This window comes from Pongo abelii, chromosome 11 (assembly GCF_028885655.2).
Source record: "Pongo abelii isolate AG06213 chromosome 11, NHGRI_mPonAbe1-v2.0_pri, whole genome shotgun sequence".
In the NCBI taxonomy this organism is placed as follows: Eukaryota; Metazoa; Chordata; class Mammalia; order Primates; family Hominidae; genus Pongo; species Pongo abelii.
In genome coordinates this window covers 121,906,996-121,930,285 of record NC_071996.2, presented here as the reverse complement: position 1 = coordinate 121,930,285, position 23,290 = coordinate 121,906,996, and the positions used below count along the sequence as shown (strand labels likewise).

Sequence of the window (23,290 nt, the reverse complement as noted above, 5' to 3'; positions counted from 1 at the left end):
AAACTGGAATATAATGGTGCGACCTTGGCTTGCTGTAACATCTGCCTCCCAGGTTCAAGCGATTTTTCTGCCTCAGCCTCCCAAGTAGCTGGGATTACAGGGACTGCCACCACACCTGGCTAATTTTTGTATTTTTAATAAAGATGGCATTTCACCGTGTTGGCCAGGCTGGTCTTGAACTCCTGACCTCAAGTGATCCGCCTGCCTCAGCTTTCCAGAGTGCTGGAATTACAGGTATGAGGCACAACACCCAGCCTCAGTAAGCTATTGTGACAAGAAATGTTTTTATCTGATTAAGGATATTGTTGTCTTATTAGGATGCTCATGAATTTTTAAGTCAGTGTTTGGACCAGCTGAAAGAAGATATGGAAAAATTAAATAAAACTTGGAAGACTGAACCTGTTTCTGGAGAAGAAAATTCACCAGATACTTCAGCTACCAGAGTATACACTTGCCCTGTTATTACTAATTTGGAGTTTGAGGTTCAGCACTCCATCATTTGTAAAGCGTAAGTAGTGTCTAAGAAATTATTTCCCTTTTTACTTCTTTATGGCAAGTGATTAAAACTCTCCTATGACATACCAAATGCCATGAATTCTTTTCTATCTTTAAGACAGGGTCTCACACAGTTGCCTAGGCTCTTGGGTGCAGTGGTACAACCCCAGCTCATTGCAGCCTAGATCTCCTGGGATCAAGTGATCCTCCTACCTCAGCCTCCCGAGTAATGAATTTTTATCTCATCTTCCTTTCTATGTCATAGGGGAAATATAAACCAACAGATTATATCAAACCTTTTTTTCAAAGTCTTTATCTTTCTATAGAAATGCTTGGGCTGGGCACAGTGGCTCATGCCTGTAATCCCAACACTTTGGGAGGATGAAGTGGGCAGATAGTTTGAGCCCAGGAGTTCAAGACCAGCCTGGGCAACATGGGGAAACCCCATCTCTACAAAATATATAAAAATTAGGCAGGCGTGGTGATGCACACCTATAATCCCAGCTACTTGGAAGGCTGAAGTGGGAGGATTGCTTGAACACTGCAAGTTGAGGCTGCAGTAAGCCATGGTGACGCCACTGCACTCCAGCTTGGGCAACAAAGCAAGACCCTATCTCAAAAAACAAAACAAAACAAAAATGTGTGGTGGAGTGAGAACTGAGGAAAATTTAAGTACTTTATTATACACTTTAGTATTGCCTAACACTTAATTTTAATCTATAGTTTTATTTTTTTCATTCTACGTCTTTTCCAGTGTAGAATATTGATTTGTTTGGGTATACTTGTTTTTCTTTGTCACTGAAAAAAAAAACACACCTTATTACTTGCTTTTTTGGTTGAACCCCAAATTATTTTTACTAAAAATATTTTTTTTTTACAAAATAGATCCGAATTTGAATTATTTTTACCTTTTGCAATGTTTTTCAACCATATTTGCAGTAATTATCCAGACTTTCTACATCAAGTTAATTTCCATACTTATCAGGACTTCTATAGCCTGCACGTCACTTTAAAATATTTTACTTTGACTAATCTTCCAGTCATCTGTAGTACATCTCTGAATAGATTTTTTTCAGATAAAATGTAATTCTTCACAGTCTCTATATAAGAGAGAATTATTTCTATGACTTTCACACATGACTTAATGCAGAATTATTGACTCATACATAGTCTTTACCCATCAGTGTATTAAGTATACTGCCCTATCATATCCTGTTACTCTGTGCCACTCATAAGAAATCTGACTTTGTGGGAATTTTTTTCTTTTTCTTCCTGAAAATCTGTGGTATTCTTTATTTTTGAAATTCACAGTTTCACTAGTTTACATCTAGTTATTAACACTTTTTGTTACTTTTGCCTTAATATGGTAGAGCCTTTTCATCTGAAGCATTGGGATTTTTCTCCAGCTCCAGAAAACTATTCTCTAAATACTGCTTCTCTTCCATTCTGGAATTTTCTTCAGAAATATTCAAAATCCATATTGGTTCTCCAATTTTCTGTCCTCCATATCTATTTTTCTCAGGCTGCTCAAAATGATAGTGTTCACTGACATCTTTTCCAGCTATAACATTCTAGCATTTTTAACCAGAATTTTAATAAAGACAGTTTTGCATCAGTAGTCTGTGATACTGCTTACTTTCATTCATAACTTCATCAGTCTTTTCCCGCTGGTGGATAAATGGTTTTCTGAAGAAAACATCTGGATCTTGCAAGTATGGTTCAGCTTATAAAAGCTGGAGAGTCCAACAGCAATTAATAATATAATAGCCATTTATCTCTTCCTTCTAATGCACCTTCCAGACAAAATTTGTGCAAGTCAAAGTGAGAGGCAAAGTTTTCAGTTATTATTTCATTGAATTGTGGGCGTACCATTCAAATTTTTTTTATAGGAAAATTTAAGTTGCCTCAGTTGAAAATGACCACAGGCAGTCCACCAGCTCTCTCAGTCAGGTCTGGGGAGCTGGACAGTGGGATCATTCAGGCAACCCAGAAGAAAGCAGGCCATATCAGGCTGGGCATGGTGGCTCCTGCCTGTAATCCCAGCACTTTGGGAGGTCAAGGTGGGTGGATCACCTGAGGTCAGGAGTTCAAGACCAGCCTGGCCAACATGGCGAAACCCCATCTTCACTAAAAATACAAAAATTAGCCAGGCCTGGTGGTGCACACCTGTAGTCCCAGCTACTAGGGAGGCTGAGGCAGGACAATTGCTTTAACCTGGGAGGAGGTGGCTGTAGTAAGCTGAGATTATGCCATTGCACTCTAGCCTGGGTGACAGAGCAAGACTCCATCTCAAAAAAAGAAAGAAAGAAGGCCGTATCAGAGTAGTGGCTTCTACACTGTGCCAGTGGTATTAGGCACTCTAATTGTACAGCACCCAGATGTTGGATATGCAGTTGAGGTATGTGCATCAATGCAATAAGTGGCATGGGTCATGGGGTATAGGCACACCAGGTGGCTAGACTGGGCAGGATGTGCCAGCTGGGTGGGGATAGGGTTCTGTTGCCTCATTAGTAATTTTATTTAGGACAGTTCTCTAACACAAAGTAGTTTCTGGCTGAAGGAAGGTTCCACACACATTACAGTTTGGATTGTAATTTTGTGTGTTTATCCTCTGCCCCATCTTGCTATAGGTTTGTTTGGCCAGTTTGGCAAATGTACTTTTTAAAAAAAAAAAAAAATTACAGTTTAAACTGACTTCTTTTTAATTAATATAAGGCAATTCAGTGTATTATTAATATATTCTTGAATATGGGGGAAAAAAATTTTTTTTTTGAAGACAGAGTCTTGCTCTGTCACCCAGGCTGGAGTGCAGTGGCGCAGTCATAGCTTACTGTAGCCTGCTAGCTCCTGAACTTAAGCAATCCTTCCCACCTCAGCATCTAGAGTAGCCAGGACTATGAGCACATGCCACCACACCCAGCTAATTTTTAAATTTTTTCTAGAGACAGGTTCTCACTGTGTTGCCCAGGCTAGTCTTGAACTGGCCTCAAGCAACCCTCCCACGTTGGCCTCCCAAATTGCTGGAGTTTACAGGCGTAAGCCACTGTGCCCAGCTTTGTATTTCTTTTTCTCAAACCTGACATCTCATATGTCTGCAAGTCCTTTCAGCTCTGCCTTGGAAATACATCCAGAATGTGACCTCTTTTTACCACTTTCATTGCTACTACCCTACACCAAGCCACTATCATCTCTTGTTTGAATTGTTGCAGCATCTTTTAAATTAGTTACCATGTTTCTGCAGTCTGTTTTAAACACATAAGCCAAAGCAATCCATTTTAAATGGAAGTTAGTTCATGTCAGCCTTCTGCTTATAAAATTTAAAAGCCTGTGACTTGTATAACCTCATGTAATCTGCCTCTCAGCACTCCTACCCCCATCTCTCTTGACTCTCTGACTTCATCTTCTGTCACACTTTTCCCTTGCTCATTCTATTTTAACGAAATGAGCTTCCTTGCTTTTGTTCAAAAACACCAGGATCATAGTGCCTTAGAGTCTTTGCACTTACCATTTCCTCTATTTTGAATTCTCTTTCCCAAAATTATCTTATTTTTATTTTTATTTAATTGCTGATTTATTTCTGAGAGGGTGTTGCTTTGTCACCCAGGCTAGAGTGCAGTGGCTCAATCACAGCTCACTGCAGCCTCAACTTCCCTGGCTCAAGCAATCCTCCCACTGCAGCCTCCTGAATAGCTGGGACTACAGGTGCACACCACCATGCCTGGCTAATTGTTTTGATTTGTTGTAGAGATTGGGTTTTCCAATGTTGCCTAGGTTGGTCTGAAACTTGTGGGCTCAAGCCAACTTCCCACTTCAGCCTTCCAAAATGCTGGGATTACAGACACTAGCCCCCACGCCTGGCCCCCATATTCTCATTTAGATAGTGCCCTCACTTTTCCAGATCTTTACATAAAGGCCATTTGTTCAGTGATGTGTTTTCTTGCCACGCTATCAGATACTCTGCTCTGATATTTCATTCCCCTCTTCCCTACTATGTATTTCCTCTTTACATGTATCACTATCTAACATACTGTATGTTTTACTAGTGTTGATTTCATTGTCTCTCCCAGTATAATGATGGCTTCATGAGAGGAGGTATTTTTGCCTTGGTTTATTCACTCCTGTCACCCCAGTGCCTAGAACATTTTCTGGCATATAGGAGGCCCTATTAGGTTTTCAGTGCTGTGTAAGAAATTGCTTAACGTATTAGCTTAAAACAACACCCATTTATTCATCCCAGCTCTGTAGGTCAGAAAACTAAGCACAGTATGGCTGAGTTCTCAGCTCAGAGTATCATAAGGCTGAAATAAAGGTATTACTGCCTGTGCTCTCATCTGGAGCCCAGGTTCCTCTTCTGTCTCATTAAGGTCATGGGTAGAATTCAGATCCTATGGTTATAGGACTGAGATCCTCATTTTCTTGCTAGCTGTCCACTGGAACCACTCATTTCCTAAAGGCTGTCTATAGATCCTTGCCACATGGCCCCCTCATAGGCACTTCACAACAGTGCTGTTTGCTTTTTTCCAGGCTAGCAGGATGTATACATCTTTCTGACTTCAGACTTCTCTTTCTGTCCTCTAGACCCAGATTTAAAGGGCTCATATGGGTGGAGCATGGTGGCTCATGCCTGTAATCCCAGCACTTTGGGAGGCTGAGGCAAGAGGATCACTTGAATCTAGGTGTTTGAGACCAGCCCTGACAACATAGTGATACCCTCTTCTCTACAAAAAGTTTAAAAATAGCCAGACATGGTGGTGCACACCTGTAGTCTCAGCTATTTGGGAGGCTAAGGTAGGAGGATTCCTTGAGCCTGGGAGGTCGAGGCTGCAGTGAGCCGTGGTCGTGCCACTGCTCTCCAGCCTGGACAACAGAGCAAGAGCCTGTCTCAAAAACAAACAAACAGAAGGGCTATATGATTGGATCTGACCCATTCAGATAATCTCCTTTTTGATTCACTCAAAGTTAAGATTAGTAACCTTAATTATGTCTGCAAAATTCCTTTGGGCCAGGTAAAATAACATCATAGATGTGGTAGCTCATCATTATCACAGGTTGGTTCTACCCACACTCAAAGGGGACAGAAATATACAAAGTCGAGGGTCACCTTAGAATTCTGCCTGTTAGAGAGGCACTCAGTAAATGTTTGTTGAATCAGAGACAAATATACTCTTATGTTTTTCAGTCTTTAGCTGTAACAGTAGGGAATTAGGGTAGAAATATGAATATTACCTAAAGTACTGATAAGACAAAATGAAAAACAGTCAGCTAAAACTATTTAAAAGAAATTTGCCTCTAGATAAATTGAATATGGTGTTTTAATCTCTGAGCTCAACGTTTTAAAATTCTATAAAAAATATATTTGATAACTCAATCATTCTGCTGCCTAATAGAAGTATCCACATATGCACATAAAGAACATGTAGATTATTTATTTATTTATTTATTTATTTAGAGATGGAGTCTTGCTCTGTCGTCCAGGCTGGAGTGCAGTGGCGCTGTCTCGGCTCACTTCAAGTTCCGCCTCCTGAGTTCACACCATTCTCCTGCCTCAGCCTCCCGACTACAGGTGCCTGCCACCACGCCCAGCTAATTTTTTGTATTTTTAGTAGAAACGGGGTTTCACCGTGTTAGCCAGGATGGTCTTGATTTCCTGATCTCGTGATCCGCCCACCTCGGCCTCCCAAAGTGCTGGGATTACAGGCGTGAGCCATTGTGCCTGGCCAATAACATGTAGAATTTTTAAAGCAGCATTACTTACATAGCCAACAACTGGAAACAACCTAAATGCTTATCAGTACTAACATGGATAATTGTAGAATATTCATACAGATTAAAGCTATACAACAACGAAAATGCAGTAGAGTCATGTGCAGCAGGCATAGTTAAATATTACAATCATGCTGAACAAAAGAGAGGCCAACTAAAAGAAAACATATTGCATAATCCCATTATAAAAGGTTCAAAAACAGGCGGAACATCTATAGGGTTAGAAGTCAGAATAATATTGTCTTTTGGGACCAGGTGCAGTGGCTCACACCTGTAATCCCAGCATTTTGGGAGGCCGAGGCGGGCGGATCACGAGGTCAGGAGTTCCAGACTGGCCTGGCTAACATGGTGAAACCCCATCTCTACTAAAATACTAAAAATTAGCCACGCGTGGTGGTGTGTGCCTGTAATCCCAGCTGCTTGGGAGGCTGAGGTAGCAATCGCTTGAAACCAGGAGGCAGAGGTTGCAGTGAGCTGAGATCGTGCCACATTGCACTCCAGCTTGGGCAACAAAAGCAAAACTCCACCTCAAAAAAATAAAAAATAGTTATTTTTGGGGAGAAGGAAGGAGGGTAGTGATTGGAAAAGGATATGTGCAAGGGGGCTTCTAGAGAGTTGATGGTGTTGTTCTGTTTCTTTTTTTTGTTTTTCTTTTTTTTTTAGACAGAGTCTCTCTCTGTCGCCCAGGCTGGAGTGTAGTGGCGTGATCTCAGCTCACTGCAACCTCCGCCTCCCGGGTTCAAGTGATTCTCCTGCCTCAGCCTCCCAAGTAGCTGGGATTACAGGCGCATGCCACCTCGCCTGGCTAATTTTTGTATTTTTTGTAGAGACAAGGTTTCACCATGTTGGCCAGGCTGGTCTCGAACTCCTGACCTCAGGTAATCCACCCACCTTGGCCTCCCGAAGTGCTGGGATTACAGGCACCAGCCACCACACCTGGCCCTGTTTCTTGATTTGAGTGGTGATGAATGTGTTAAGTGATAATTTATCAAGCTGTATACCTGCAACAGGTTCACTTTTGTATGTTATGTTATACTTTAGTTTTTTAAAGTTTGGGGGTTGCTTATATAAAGTTTAAAAATTGGCCGGGCGTGGTGGCTCACGCCTGTAATCCCGGTACTTTGGGAGGCTGAGGTGGGAGGATCACCTGAGGTCGGGAGTTCAAGACCAGCCTAACCAACATGGAGAAACCCCGTCTCTACTAAAAATACAAAATTAGCCGGGCATGGTGGCGCATGCCTGTAATCCCAGCTACTTGCAAGGCTGAGGCAGGAGAATCGCTTGAACCCAGGAGGCGGAGGTTGCAGTGAGCTGAGATCACACCATTGTACTCCAGCCTGGGTGACAAGAGCGAAACTGTATCTCACGAAAAAAAAAAGATTTAAATAAAGTACTTAAATACGTGCAATTGAGGTTTTATCTGTATTAATTTAATAAGGGTTAAAGTAAGCATGAAAAAGTCTTAAATGTATATAGTTCTTATGCCTGGTGATAGTGTGTCAGTACCATAAGTTCTGTGGAAGAAGAGAGTTTCTCAGGTATATTTGTATTTCTTGTGTATTGGTCTAAATGCTTACATGTCTCATTTTATTCTTACAGATGTGGAGAGATTATCCCCAAAAGAGAACAGTTTAATGACCTCTCTATTGACCTTCCTCGTAGGAAAAAACCACTGCCTCCTCGTTCAATTCAAGATTCTCTTGATCTTTTCTTTAGGGTAAATAATATCTTTTGTATTTTCACATAACTAAATTTTATATCACTGATAGTTGTATTTGAAGTTGGTTTCTTCAAGGCAAAGTTTCGCTTTTCTTTTTTTTTTTTTTTTGAGACAGGGTCTCACTTTGTCACCCTGGCTATAGTGCAGTTGCACAATCTCAGCTCACTGCAACCTCTGCCCCCGGGTTCAAGCGGTCCTCCCACCTCAGCCTCCCCAAGTAGCTGGATCATGCCACCATGTCTGGCGAATTTTTGTACTTTTTGGTAGAGTCGCGGTTTCATCATGTTGGCCAGGCTGGTCTCGAACTCCTGACCTTAAGTGATCTGCCCACCTTGGCCTCCCAAAGTCCTGGGATTACAGGTGTGAGCCACCACACCTGGTTTTGGCAGAGTTTCAACAAAATTATTCGTGGGGAAAACAGATGAGAAGTTTTTATAAATTATTATTATTATTTTTAAAAGCTTGATAAATCTAATTATAACTCATTGAGAAAGAAAATTAATTGCTTAAGTAGATTATAAATTTAACTCAATAGTAAGCATTTAGACAATCTTAGAAATAGTTTGTTGGCCAGGCGCAGTGGCTCACACCTGTAATCCCAGCACTTTGGGAGGCCGAGGCAGGCGGATCACAAGGTCAAGAGATCAAGATCATCTTGGCCAGCATGGTGAAACCCGGTCTCTACTAAAAATACAAAAAATAGCTGGGCATGGTGGCGTGTGCCTGTAGTCCCAGCTAGTCAGGAGGCTGAGGCAGGAAAATCGCTTGAACCTGGGAGTGGGAGGTTGCAGTGAGCCAAGATCACGCCACTGCACTCCAGCCTGGCGACAGAACGAGACTCCGTCTCAAAAAAAAAAAGTTGTTTGTTATTTGTAAACAAATATTAAAGTATTTGAAGTAACATATTCTAAAATTTGGTAACATGAAATTAAAACTGCAGATACCATGTAAGTTGGTATCCTAAGATCTGCAGAATAAGAAAATATTCTTTGCTTTTTCTTACGTTGTATGTACCCTATTAGAAACAGGAAGGAAGAATCATGTTTATCCAAAGCTGTAGATACATATTTGTGTCTGTGATATACCGTTACAGATATTGAAAAAGTTTCTGGGGCATAATCAGACTGTTGTTATAGCAGTCCTTATAACTAGTGGAAATTTGCAAGAATCCCCCTTGATCTGTCTAGTAGCGGTCCTTGTTGTGTTGTAGCAAATTGGCAGGATTGTCTTCCTAAGGTATAAAAAATAAAAATAAGGCCGGGCATGGTGGCTAACACCTGTAATCCCAGCACTTTGGGAGGCTGAGGTGGGAGGATCACAAGGTCAGGAGATTGAGACCATCCTGGCTAACACGGTGAAACCCTGTGTCTACTAGAAATACAAAAAAATTAGCTGGGCGTGGTGGCGGGCGCCTGTAGTCCCAGCTACTCAGGAGGCTGAGGCAGGAGAATGGCGTGAACCTGGGAGGTGGAGCTTGAAGTGAGCCGAGATCACACCACTGCACTCCAGCCTGGGCAACAAAGCAAGACTCTGTCTCAAAAAAAAATAAAAAATAAAAAAAATAAAAAATCTGGCTGGGTGTGGTGGCTCCCACCTGTAATCCCAACACTTTGTGAGGCCAAGGGAGGCCAATCACCTGAAGTCAGGAGTTCAATACCAGCCTGGCCAACACGGCAAAACCCTGCTTCTACTAAAAATGCAAAAGTTAGCCAGGTATGGTGGCACATGCCTGTAGTCCCAGCTACTCGGGAAGCTGAGGCACGAGAATCACTTGAACCCTGGAGGTGGAGGTTACAGTGAGCTGAGATCACGCCCCTCCCTCCCACCCAGTTGCCTGGGTGACAGAGCAAGGCTCTGTGTCAAAACAAACAAACAAAAAAATCTGTTTATCAAATTATGAGTGTTGAGCTCTACCCAAAGATAAATACTCTGCTTTTCTTTTAGTCATTTTTAAACTATTCTTGTTATTATCATAGACTTTGAAGATTTTCCTATGTATTTTTACCCCCATTTTTTAAGGATTTCTTGTTTCAGTGTTCTCTAGGTAATGGTATTCACCCCAACCTTTCATCCTTTTAAAGCAGTTGTTCTTAGTGGGCTGTCACGAGAAGATTGAGTTCCATTATGCGAAAGGGGTAGCGTTACACCTAACAGACAAGAAATTCTACCTAACCTAAAGGTGATCTTATCTCTGCTATGGCCATATATTAAAATCTGGATATACTCTTGGTAGTGGTTCATATGTGTCCATGGGGAAAAGGCTGAAAAGGCTAAGAATCTTCTATTTTAGAGTCTAGTTACTATCATAAATTTAGGTATTTTCTTGGTGAAAAAGGAAATTAGACGTTCCGAAATGGGGCATGATATTATAGGTATATTTTGAGGATTGGGTCTTAATTTGGTAAGGCTCATGGCTCTAGACACAGAATTTTTAAAACTGGTTCAGAGTTGTCATTCCACTAATGGAACTAATAAGACTAGACCAAATTATTTGCATTTAAGATACTAATGCTGATTCACCTTCATGCTTTATTTTTCCTTCTTTTTATAGGCCGAAGAACTGGAGTATTCTTGTGAGAAGTGTGGCGGGAAGTGTGCTCTTGTCAGGCACAAATTTAACAGGCTTCCTAGGTAATTTTTTTTTTTTTTTTTTTTTTGCTATGGATTAAAGAATTCCCGGGTACATTTAATTGCTTTTCAATTTTTCTTTTTAAAGTTCATACAAATATTACTGAATAAATGAAGGTTACCAGAATGGATTGGTAAAGAGGGTCAGGAAAGCCGAAATATGCAGAGTGTAGAGGGTGGAGAGCTAGAATGCTCTTGCATAAGAAAGGTGACCAGGTGTGATAGCTCACGCCTGTAATCCTAGCACTTTGGGAGGCTGAGGTAGGAGGATCACTTGAGTCCAGGAGTTCAAGACCAGCCTGGGTAACGTAGGGAAACCCCATCTCTACAAAAGAAAGAAATACATATTTAAAGAAAGGAAGGAAAGGAAGGAAAAGGGTTTGAAATATTGAAGAGAAAAAGGGTCTTGAGAGTTCCAAGAAAATGGCAACAGAGGATACAGCTGCTGAGACTTTGGAATAATTATAAGAACTAGCTAGTCAATTTTTAATTCAATAATGTGTAATATTCAGAAAATTTTGTTGCCCTGTGTTGTGCTGTAGTCTTTTTCTGTTATCCCATACTTTCAGTAAAAACCTGCTATAGACACATACACACATGTACATAAGAATAAAATAGGGAGTAATTTTTTGCAGTTTGTGCATTCCTTCATTCTAAGGATCTTATAAATTAGTAAATTTCCTGTAATCATAAGATAAATTTTCTGATATAGGAATGAAATTAACTTATATTGTATCTGCTCTGTATAAACATAAAACTGAAGTAGTTACAAAAAATTATTATGTGGTTACAGGACAGCTTTTAGTTCTTTCTAAGAATAGATCGCAAACACCAAGGTTATTATTAAGTATTTATGTAGCACTTTGCCTACAGAGTGCTTTACTTTCTTTTGTTAGCTTCAGTATTCTGTCAGTAAGTGTGGAATTTCTGGAACCTAGCCCCTAGAGACTAGTTCTTTTACATTTCATAATCTACTCCTTTCTAGAAAATGGGAATTGGTTTTTTTTTTTTTTGGTTGATTGTTGTTGTTGTTGTTGTTGTTGTTGTTTTGATACAGAGTCTTGGTCTGTCCCCCAGGCTAGAGTGCAGTGGCACAATCTCAGCTCACTGCAACCTCTGCCTCACGGGTTCAAGCAATTCTCCTGCCTCAGCCTCCCGAGTAGCTGGGATTACAGGTGTGTGCCACCACACCTGGCTAATTTTTGTATTTTTAGTAGAGACGGGGTTTCGCCGTGTTGACCAGGTTGGTCTTGAACTCCTGACCTCAGGTGATCCACCCACCTCAGCCTCCCAAAGTGCTGGGATTATAGGCATAAGCCACCGCACCGGGCCAAGGAAGTTGGTTTTAAAGAAATGACTTTATAAAGGCTGGGTGTGGTGGTTCACGCCTGTAATCTCAACATTTTGGGACGCCAAGGTGGAAGGATTGCTTGAGACCAGGAGTTCAAGACCAGCCTGGGCAACATGGTGAGACCCCCATCTCTACAAAAAATGTTGTGTTTTTTGTTTTTTTCAAACAGAGTCTCATTCTGTTGCCCAGGCTGGAATGCAGTGGCATGATCTCGGCTCACTGCAACCCCCGCCTCCTGGGTTCAAGCAATTCTCTTGCCTCAGCCTCCTGAGTAGCTGGGATTACAGGAACGCACCACCACGCCTGGCTAATTTTTGTGTTTTTGGTAGAGACAGGGTCGCGCCGTGTTGGCCAGGCTGGTCTCAAACTCCTGACCTCAGGTGATGTGGCCGCCTCAGCCTCCCAAAGTGTATAAATCATAGCAGTATTATTATATTGACTTAAGAGACTTATATTTTTGACTTAAGAGAATTTGTTCTTTCCTATTTGTGAGTGGTTTGAGGCCAGGAAGGTGGGAGGAAGACTCTTAAGGCAAAGAATTGGTTGTTACCAGCTGTCACTAAGGAAACCATGTGTACAGTTAAAAAGACTAGTTTTGACCTCACATGCTGGATGTCTTTTCTCTTTCCCATTCTCTTGCTATTTGGTTTTTCAAGTGGGGGAAAAAAAATGCTAAGGGGAATTTTTCTCCTGGTTTTTCTTTCTTTTTTTTCTTTTTTTTTCCTGGTAGATCACTTGTGTTAAAGGTTAATTTATTCGAGACTTATGTGATAGAAGCTTCTGTTTGTCAAATCCTAATATTAGTTTTGTTCTACTTTTGTTCAATTTAATATTCAAAGCCACTCTTTAAATCCTAATGATTAGTCTTGTTCTACTTTTGTTCAGTTTAATATTCAAAGCCACTCTTATTCTTGAAGGGCCTGATACCGTTATCAAATCTGTGCACAAAGATGGGCCTTATCTTTGAAGATCAATGATTTTGACTATCATTTTCCTGTTTTATATTACCTTTTTTTTTTTTTTTCCTCCTTTTACTGCTCCGTGCATAGCAGGGCTACACTATAGGCAGTGTGTCCAGAGTAGCCTCATATTACCTTTTATTTTGGTTAGGTTATTTGAAATTCTAGTTAAAATATTTAATTTTGACATTGGTTTCATATCAGTTGTGTCCTTGTATTCTCTCAAATTGTAAATTTGAAGATCCTGAGTTCTAGCATGGTTTTTAAAGAGAATCCATAACTCTTTAAATCCATAACTTCAGTTTGCAAATTTTTGTTTGTGGCTTCTGTGATGAAGGCATATATGGTAAGAATCAGTTTTTTGTAGATCATTTTTGTGTGTGTGCCTAGAACTGAAGTTTATTCCCAAAAGATTTTTGAAATTCAATTTTTAAAGTGTTCTTGTGGGTTGAGAAATATATTTAATCCATCAAGCAGAGATCGTATTCTGTATGAGAAGTGAAAAGGTTACCACAATTTTAACCATAAAGAATTCAGTGCTTCTAAAGAGCTAAAAGCCTTTTCAGACCCACAGATCAGATTTGGCATGCAAATTTTTGTAAAGCTTTTTTCTAGATGGGGAGAAGTTTTGTATTTCCTCCTTAGCTTTCTACAGAGAAAGTACTTCTGAAAATAAAAGAATAATTCTCATCAAAAATCATCTTGAAGTAATTAATGTTTACCATCAATATAAGAGCTATGTAACATTTTAATAGACATTATTTTACTAGTAGTGGTTATATAAAACCTATTGCTTTTTAAACTATGTAACAGTGAAGTAAATAATTTAAGGTTTTAACCCAATATCAGTGCCAAATTTAACATTCTTGTCTGCTATATTTTATTTATTTGTGTTTTTTCTAGGAACATTATAAGTATTTTACCCAAACCACACTAATCCACCATTATTTGTATGCTTATTACCTAGCCCAATGCCTGGCGCCTAACAGGTATTCAGTAAATATTCTTTGATGTGTCTTTGGTTTGGCCAAATGGATTTTTTAAATCAAAAGTCGTCTAACATAGAGTGATCTCTTTTACTATAAGAAAGATAAATGTATTATGTATGAATTAGTAAGGTTGTCATCTCCTGTTTTTCAGGGTCCTCATTCTCCATTTGAAACGATACAGCTTCAATGTGGCTCTCTCGCTTAACAATAAAATTGGGCAGCAAGTCATCATTCCAAGATACCTGACCCTCTCATCTCATTGCACTGAAAATACAAAACCACCTTTTACCCTTGGTTGGAGTGCACATATGGCAATGTAAGTCCTTGAGAGACTATGTATTTATATTCCCTTTTGAAATAGAAAGGCTTTAGTGTCTAATCAAAAGAATGACCGAATTACATAGTATGACTCCAAGGTAAAATCAGCTCAATGGCCAGATGCAGTGGCTCATGCCTGTAATCCCAGCACTTTGGGAGGCTGAGGCAGGAGAATCGCTTGAGCCTAGGACTTTGAAACCACCTGTGGCAACAGAGCATGACCTCATCTCTACAAAAAATAAAATAATAAAGCCAGCATGGTGGCACACACCTGTAGTCCCAGCTACTCGCGGCTGAGGTGGGAGGATTGCTGGAGCCTGCCGGATGAAGGCTGCAGTGAATGGTGATCAGAGCAAGACCCTATCTCAAAAAAAAAAAAAAAAAAAGAAAAGAAGAAATCAGACCAAGAAGGAGATTTTGATTTTGCTTTACTTTGTTTTAGTGTTAAATCACTGACTGAAGTAATTGAAGAAAATGCTTAAAATTTTTCCAAAGTTATTAGTTGCTTTTCATAGTGAGGTGTTTTTTTAGGAAGTCCTCTTTTTAGACTGCTAGAAGACAGTTTAATATACTTTTTGAATATGAATCAAACTTAGGTGATAATAAGAGTCACCTAGACACTAAAAATACTGATTTTTGTGTTTTTTCCCTGGAAGTTCTGTTTCAGTAGGTCTGAGATAGGTGCTTAGGAATCAATATTTTTAGCAAATGCCTCAGTTGACTCTTCAGGACATGCAGATATGAGAAACCCTATACTCAATGTTATGCATTCATGCATATATTATCAGCAGTGTAAAGAACTTAAATGGCTCCTAAAATTTCTCAAGAAAAAAAGAAGTAATCTTTAGGTTTTACTTCATCATGTATGCTGGGAAAACCTTCGGACTTCTTTGAGTGTTCCCCTTTTTTCTACATACTTGCATTACTTTGAAGCCATATGTTATGTCATTCTTTTCTATACTTGAACACTAGTTTGGTAGAATAATAAAATTGTAGAACTTTAAAGATGGAAGACATTTTAGAGATTTTTGTCCAAACCCTTAATTTTATACAAGAGGACCAAGGAAATTAAATGATTTTCCTAAAGTCATACAGTTAGTGTCTGAAAGAGCCACGTCTCATAGAAGTTTACACTAGTGTCTCAAGGATCTACTAATAAAAGCATGTGCCCAGAGAGTCTAAGTGTTTCTGGTTTTTTCCTCTCACAGCTTTTCTTTTCGTGTTTTTGCTTGGTACATACTACCTTCTGCTGGTAGAGCTGTTACTCTTGCTGGCAGTAGTACTGTGTCACACTAACAGTGTAGACTCTGTATGATCACAGCCTGAAGCCAAGCTGTCTGACTGTACAATTTGATAGCTTTTAGACCTTGCACAAATTCCTTGACTTGTCTATAAGAAAAACAATAGGATGGATGTGAACATTAAATGAGGTAATAATACGTAGCGTTCTTAGCACAGTGTCTGACATCCAGTAAGTCCTCAATAAATGAGAGCTATTACTTTAAAAGAACTGAGACAAGGTAATTTTCTCCAAGTTATTTTTTTCATATGTATTACACTTGACTTCATTTCCAATGCTGTCTATGTAGATTATTGGATCAAGGAGAGCCTAGAGATGGTATTTTATTTTCTCTTTTGGCCTCTATTGCTAGTTTTTTTATTTTTTTTTTGAGACGGAGTCTCGCTCTGTTGCCTGGAGTGCAGTGGCGCATCTCTGTTCACTGCAAGCTGCACCTCCCGGGTTCACGCCATTCTCCTGCCTCAGCCTCCCGCGTAGCTGGGACTGCAGGTGCCCACCACCATGCCCGGCTAATTTTTTGTATTTTTTTATTAGAGACGGGCTTCCACTGTGTTTGCCAGGATGGTCTCGATCTCTTGACCTCGTGAGCCACTGTGCCCAACCTTTTTTTTTTTTTTTTTGAGTTGGAGTCTCACTCTGTTGCCCAGGCTGGAGTGCAGTGGTGCGATCACCACTCACTACAACCTCTGCCTCCCAGGTTCAAGCAATTCTCATGCCTCAGCCTCCCAAGTAGCTGGGATTACAGGCACCCGCCACCAAACCCGGCTTATTTTTGTATTTTTAGTAGAGACAGGGTTTCACCATGTTGGCCAGGCTGGACTTGAACTCCTGACCTCAGGTGATTCACCCACCTCAGCTTCCCAAAGTGCTGGGATTACAGGTGTGAACCACTGCGCCTGGCCTATTGCTAGTAATTTTAAAAGTATTATAATTGTTCGATTTTCAAGAGGACATAAAAGGAATTATAGTACAGAATAATTCATTTTATAATTTAAATATATATCTTTAATAATTCATTTGTATACATTATATATTTTCTAATTTTCTGATAGTTCTAGACCATTGAAAGCCTCTCAAATGGTGAATTCCTGCATCACCAGCCCTTCTACACCTTCAAAGTGAGTTATATTTCTTATGTACCCAAAATCTGTATTTAAGGATTTGGCTTACCCTAATCTCCAAGATTGCCTCCCTGCCTTTTCATTATTGTTTTTCTTTTTGCATGATAATGCTCTTTATTACCTATACTTTTGAAACTTTCCTGAATTTGATTTAGAATATATTGAAGGATATAACAAATTTTAATCAGTGACACAAGGTTAGGGTTAGCTCATCCTCTCAATATTCTGTCTTAAAACTTTTAAAAACTTATTATTGTTAATATGTAATACTTTCATCCTAAAATTCTAAAAATTAACTGAGGACAAGGGAATCTAGGGATTTAAGGGATAAAATAACCCCTATTAGTCTAAAGCACTCTTCCTTAAAGATAGGCATGGAATCCCAAAACATTTTTTTACCTGTTGTTAGCCAGTCTGGAACTTCTTGTCTTTGATACCGAATAGGAGTTATTTTGAAAGGGGACAGGAAAACAAGCAAGCATTCTACAAATGCACCATTTTTTTTGTTTAAGACCAAACTTTATCCAAGGAGGGAAGCACATGGCTTTTTTGTTTGCTTTTTAAATGTATTTCCTCTAAGATTTTACTAGAGGAGTTCCTGATTAGATCATTTCAATTGATTTAGTTGTCGTTTGACTTTTTAATTAATTTTTCTAAAAATTTGATGGCCCAAAGTACTTTTAGAGAAGAGACATTTTTGTTGTTTAAGGGCTTTTGGGGGGCTTATATAACCATAAAATGACATTTGGGAACTGCTATTTTCTTTTCCTCCTGTTAATTATTTTTCAGTGCAATTAAAACCAGATGACTAACATGACTAGAAATCTGAAATGGTACCGATATGAATACTCTTGCCCGTTCTCAAGATACAAATGAGCAATACCACTTGGCTGCTTAGAAAGTGAGCAAGTGATGCATTTACAGGATGAATATTTTTCATTGCTACAGGCAAGCTGCCTTCTGTAAATATAGTAATCATTAATGGAATGCACTCTTTATGTACCAAGTCACTATAGTTTCAAGAAAGAAATGATTTCATTGGGCATCATTGTACCTTGGCATGGTCATCTGTTCTCCAGGGTCTACTGGTATGAAAATTTGGGAGTTGATCAATAAAGAATGATTAGGCCCTAGAAGACCTGTCATGCCGATCAAACTTAAAAGAGGCTGAGTTATGAACCAGAATACCATTGATTCTTCTACAATGTCCTTTGTCACATTTGACCCTGGTGCAATGGTAGCCAGGTGTCATCCTCCTTCAGCAAAATATTTATCTGGGTAAACAAATTAATATGTTCAGGTGTGCTTGGTGAGCATGAAATCTGAATTGAGGAATTAAGATGGCTAATTGGCTATTATACTAAAAACCCTTTTGAGCACATGGGAGGCTTTTCAAGTGTTCAGGTTGGAGTGCAGTGATATCCTGGCTGCTCTGAGCCACACACTATGTTTGGGCTTATCACTGACCACTTGCCTCTTTTCTTTGATCTACATTGCTACGTAATCTTCCTGATTCCCACTCTGGCCTCTTATTTCTCGGTGCCATTAGTCTATATGTTTATTTTCAGTTTTTACATTCAGGTTAATTGTATTTTCTAGTTTTCATTTTATACATATTTTTTGTATTGCATATGAATTTGTGTTAACCTCCATCAAAGAAAGTTCTTGTTCTTTGACCTTTACCACTTTTTTCTTTAGTTTATTTTCGGCTTACCTAGAAGACAACACAGTAACACCTTACTTATCTGGCATCATTAAAGGATTCCACATAAGTGAATTTTTATATAACTGAAGCTTACCCTTTAACCATTTATCTTTTAAAATATTTTTAACAGTTTGGATGAAAATGTTTCTAAAATATGTTACACTGTTCCTTACATTCTTAAAATAACTAAGGATAATTTAAGTATATCTTAATGACTTAGAATCAGCATTTTAAGTATCAGTTATTGCACTGTGTTTCAATATGATATTGCCCTCAGAGGCTCTTAATTATTACAAGACAGTTTGCTTTTACATTAAATGACTTTATAGTTCTTGTTTGCCTTTCTTGTGGTTATTCTTTCTCATTTCTTAGCTCTCATTTCTTGATGAACTTGATACACTATTTTATTCACCATTTCCTGGGAAAGAAAGGGTCCCTCTAAGTACATGGGCTTTGGAACTGCCTTCCTCAGAAGCCTTTTTTCTTACTTTGGAATCCCTATTTTCTGGAAAGTAGAGGTTGCCAGAAGTCTGACCTACAGATAAGTGGATAAGTGGAATGTTACTGTTATTTTTAAAGTGCATGGATCATAATTTAAAAGATCACAAATTAGTCTTCATGCACTTTGTTGTCAAAAACATTTATTCATTGCTATGCCTGCATGAATTCAATAGCATAATTTATAAAGACAAGAGCAAATTTCATTGGGGTTGATCATTAAAAGAAAAAAGGCACAACATGATTAGTTTACTGATGATACGTAGTAGCATAAGAGTTGTCCAGTTTTCAAAGCATGGCTCTTTTGGAGTGGGGCAAAGGTAATGCTGAAATATACCTCTTTTGATATATCTTTTTTTTCTGTTAAGTAATTTTCCGTAATGGAAAAGCAATTTGTTTTGATATTTTTACATCAAAAGAATAACAAAGACAAATGTTTATCAGACTTTTTTTTTTTTTCCTTAAATTACAGGAAATTCACCTTCAAATCCAAGAGCTCCTTGGCTTTATGCCTTGATTCAGACAGTGAGGATGAGCTAAAACGTTCTGTGGCCCTCAGCCAGAGACTTTGTGAAATGTTAGGCAACGAACAGCAGCAGGAAGACCTGGAAAAAGTAAGTAATATTGTCTTAAAACACCTGACAAAGATTTGTTTAGCTCTTACTGTCCAAACAAATGTCTTTTATAACCATCATCAAACTAGTTTTAAAGAAAATGCCTTCTCTGGCTACAGAAATCAGTCTGTTTACAGATGGATCAAGACTTATGAGAAATGAGTTGTTCTAAACAAATTACTTTCTTTTTTTGCCCTTCAGAGCTGCTTTTGCATATTGCTCCTCAAATAATTACTTGCTTTATTTTGGTAGCAGTTTTTTAAGACAGGGTATCGCTGTGTTGCCCAGGCTGGAGTACAGTGGCGTAATCACAGCTCACCACAGCGTCGTCCTCCTGGGCTCAAACAATCCTCCTACCTCAGCTCCCCAAGTAGCTGGGACTACAGGCACGCACCACCATGCCTGGCTAGTTTTTAAAATTTTTTGTAGAGACATGGTCTCTCTATGTGGCCTAGGCAGGTCTAAAATTCCTGAACTCAGGTGATCCTACCACCTCAGCTTCCCTAAGTGCTAGGATTACAGGCATGAGCCACTATTCCGAGCCTGTAGCAATTGTTTATGTGAGGGAACTATAGTAAACATTTTACATCAACAAAGCAACCAACTAATCTAATTGTTTAAATTATGGATTTATTAATTGGATTAATATATAGATAATTATACGGATAGTTAATACTTTGAAGATCTAAGCTTTTCTAGGTGTTTGCATTATCTTATGCTACTGTATTTTATTTTAAGCCTCCCTTTTCAATAACAGAATTATTTTAGTAGTTATTTTTGTTCTGAGTTGTTTCCTATCTTACTTTAAAGCCAGAGGTAGTTTGTGGTTGTTCAACTTGAATGAGAAATGCGTGAAAGTCCAAAATTCTCCCAGAAAACAACTTTTGAATATTTACATAATCTTTTTTTTTTTTTTTTTTTTGAGACGGAGTCTCACTCTTGCCCAGGCTGGAGTGCAGTGGCACAATCTTGGCTCACTGCAGTCTCTGTCTCCCAGGTTCAAGTGATTCTCCTGCCTCAGCCTCCTGAGTAGCTGGGATTACAGACATGCACCACAACATCTCCCTAATTTTTGGGTTTTGGTTTTTTATTTTATTTATTTATTTATTTATTTTTGAGACAGACTCTTGCCCTGTCACCCAGGCTGGAGTGCAGTGGTGTGATCTCAGCTTGCTGCATCCTCCACCTCCCAGGTTCAGGCAATTCTCTGTCTCCCTAGTAGCTGGAACTACAGGTGCGTGCCACCATGCCTGGCTAATTTTTTTGTATTTTTAGTAGAGATGGGGTTTATCCACGTTGGCCAGGCTGGTCTTGAACTCCTGGCCTCAAGTGATCTGCTGGCTTCAACCTCCCAAAGTGCTGGGATTACAGGCATGAGCCACCACGCCCAGCCTAATTTTTGTATTTTTAGTAAAGACGGGTTTTCGCTATGTTGGCCAGGCTGGTCTCAAACTCCTGACCTCAGGTGATCCACCTACCTTGGCCTTCCAAAGTGCTGGGATTACAGGCGTGAGCCACCTCGCCTAGCCTTCTTTACATAATCTTGATGTCATTTTTATTTTTCTTATTTATCGTTAATAAGACCAGCTAACATTTATAATGGTGTAATAGTCATAATGATAGAATATTTACTGTATAATCTATATATATATATCTGGAAAAAAATAAATTGAAAATACTTAGAGTAATTATCTCTGAGTAATCTATTTTGAATGAATTTATTTTATTATTTTTATGTATTTTCCAAGTTTTTACAAAATGTATACTTATTTCAATCAAGAAAAAATAATCATGTATTCTTATGTATTTATTATTTTTAAAGTTAGACTCACCATTTAGTTTATATATTGGTTATTGATTGTTAAATAACCCAAAGCATCAAAGAAAGGAAACTTTTTAGAAATAAAGTTGCTACTTTAAATACTAATTAAGATTGCTATATTTGTAGGTATTCTGGTTTCTTCTAAAAGTAACTCTCTTCTTCAGGATTCAAAATTATGCCCAATAGAGCCTGACAAGTCTGAATTGGAAAACTCAGGATTTGACAGAATGAGCGAAGAAGAGCTCCTAGCAGCTGTCTTGGAGATAAGTAAGAGAGATGCTTCACCATCTCTGAGTCATGAAGATGATGATAAGCCAACTAGCAGCCCAGATACCGGATTTGCAGAAGATGATATTCAAGAAATGCCAGAAAATCCAGACACTATGGAAACTGAGAAGCCCAAAACAATCACAGAGCTGGGTAGGTTGAATGAAGATTAAACCTCTGTTAAACAAAACATAACTCTTTCAAAGTTTTGTAGTGACAAATGACCTCCAAATAACGGGAGATAAATGGAAAAATTAGCTCAGCATGGTGGCGTGTGACCCTAATCCCAGCTACTCGGGAGGCTGAGGCAGAAGAGTTCGCTTGAACCCGGGAGGGCGGAGGTTGCAGTGAGCCAAGATTGCACCACTGCACTCCAGCCTAGGCAACAAAGTGAGACTCCTTCTCAGATAAAAACAAATAAAGGGAGGTGAAGTGGATCTGTATATAACAGGGCTGATGGCATTTTCATTCTGTATTATAAAAAGCTTTAAAAAATTAGAAGCAAATATTGTAACTAGTACACAGATACTAGTGGTAAAGTATGCCATATCCCTTTAGGTATATATACATCACTAGTAAAGCTAGCCTTCTTATGTGCATTTAATATATGTTTGTGTCAGTTCTGAGGTGCTTTTATCACCACTGCTATTTCAGAAATTCATATAATTCTTTCATTTTCCTATATCTGAATTTACACCAGGTGTTGGGGTATAAATAATTCAAGTTCTCCATTCCCCGCACAATGTGTTGCTTTTTCTAGGTTTAGATATATTTAGATACACAACTAGATACCATTGTGTTACAGTTGCCTACAGTACTCAGTACAGTAACATGCTGTACAGGTTTGTAGCCCAGGAGCAATAAGCTATGCCATATAGCCTAGATGTGTAGTCAGCTATACCATCTAGGTTTATGTTAAGTGTACTCGAAGATGTCCACACAAAGACGAAATCACTTAACCATGAAATTTCTTAGAATGTATCTTCATCATTAAGCAACACATGACTGTACATAAAATGCTATACTATTTTTTTGGTAATTTTTACTCATTTTTTGTTATCTAAAGCTATCAATGGGAACAACAGAGCTGAGCCATCCTACCTTGTACTGTGGGTATTTTGAAATTTTTAGGTAGATAACTTTTAGTATCTTTTCCTATGACCAGTTCAAATTTTTCTCTCTTGATAGCCCCAAGATCTAAACAACTATATATTGCTAATGTGTTTCAGGTACACCAACCATAGGATTTTGGAAATGAAGAGAATACTAGAATATCAGAAAATTATTTTCTACATTCTCATAGTTGGAAGCTCTTCAATTATGAATTATTTTGCATGCAAGTAAAATAAGAATTAGTATATCCCCATTTAACTGGAAGCAAAAACATGGTGGTTTTTATACACAGGCATTACTTTTTTCCTTCTTGATACAAGTATCATTATGCAGTCCCCTTATACATTTATAATCACTGCCCTTAGGTATCCCTGGTTAATATTAGTGCTTTTGTCCCTTCCTGATTTATTTCCTGCTTTCTGCTCTCCTTTTCAGTTCTTTGCCCAGTCCTATAACTTCGTAAAATTAACAAAGGGACAGCTACAGGAAGAGGTAATATGTGGCAATGTCCTATATCATGCACTTCAAGGGAGCTACAGTTTTTATAGCCTGAAAGGAGACAAAGTAGTTGGAAATGGCAGTGGGTAATAAAGAGGAAACCCACCCTGTCTCCAGGCTCTGGGGTAT

General features: G+C 38.8%; 1 protein-coding gene across 8 annotated transcripts in view; it reads left to right on the top strand.

The window, feature by feature from the left end:
- The window catches only part of USP37 (ubiquitin specific peptidase 37), a 115,253-nt gene that overhangs the window by 71,384 nt on the left and 20,579 nt on the right, over positions 1–23,290 (top strand). For 5 of the 8 annotated variants that reach the window (XM_063713055.1, XM_063713053.1, XM_024243196.3 and 2 more), the window contains exons 14-20: positions 318–508; positions 7,858–7,975; positions 10,530–10,609; positions 14,057–14,221; positions 16,576–16,641; positions 19,320–19,461; positions 21,448–21,703. In XM_063713055.1, the coding sequence (XP_063569125.1) occupies positions 318–508; positions 7,858–7,975; positions 10,530–10,609; positions 14,057–14,221; positions 16,576–16,641; positions 19,320–19,461; positions 21,448–21,703 (1,018 nt within the window). The remainder of the gene's footprint in view (positions 1–317; positions 509–7,857; positions 7,976–10,529; positions 10,610–14,056; positions 14,222–16,575; positions 16,642–19,319; positions 19,462–21,447; positions 21,704–23,290) is intronic. The other 3 variants (XM_063713056.1, XM_054549845.2, XM_054549847.2) reach the window with 1 other exon arrangement.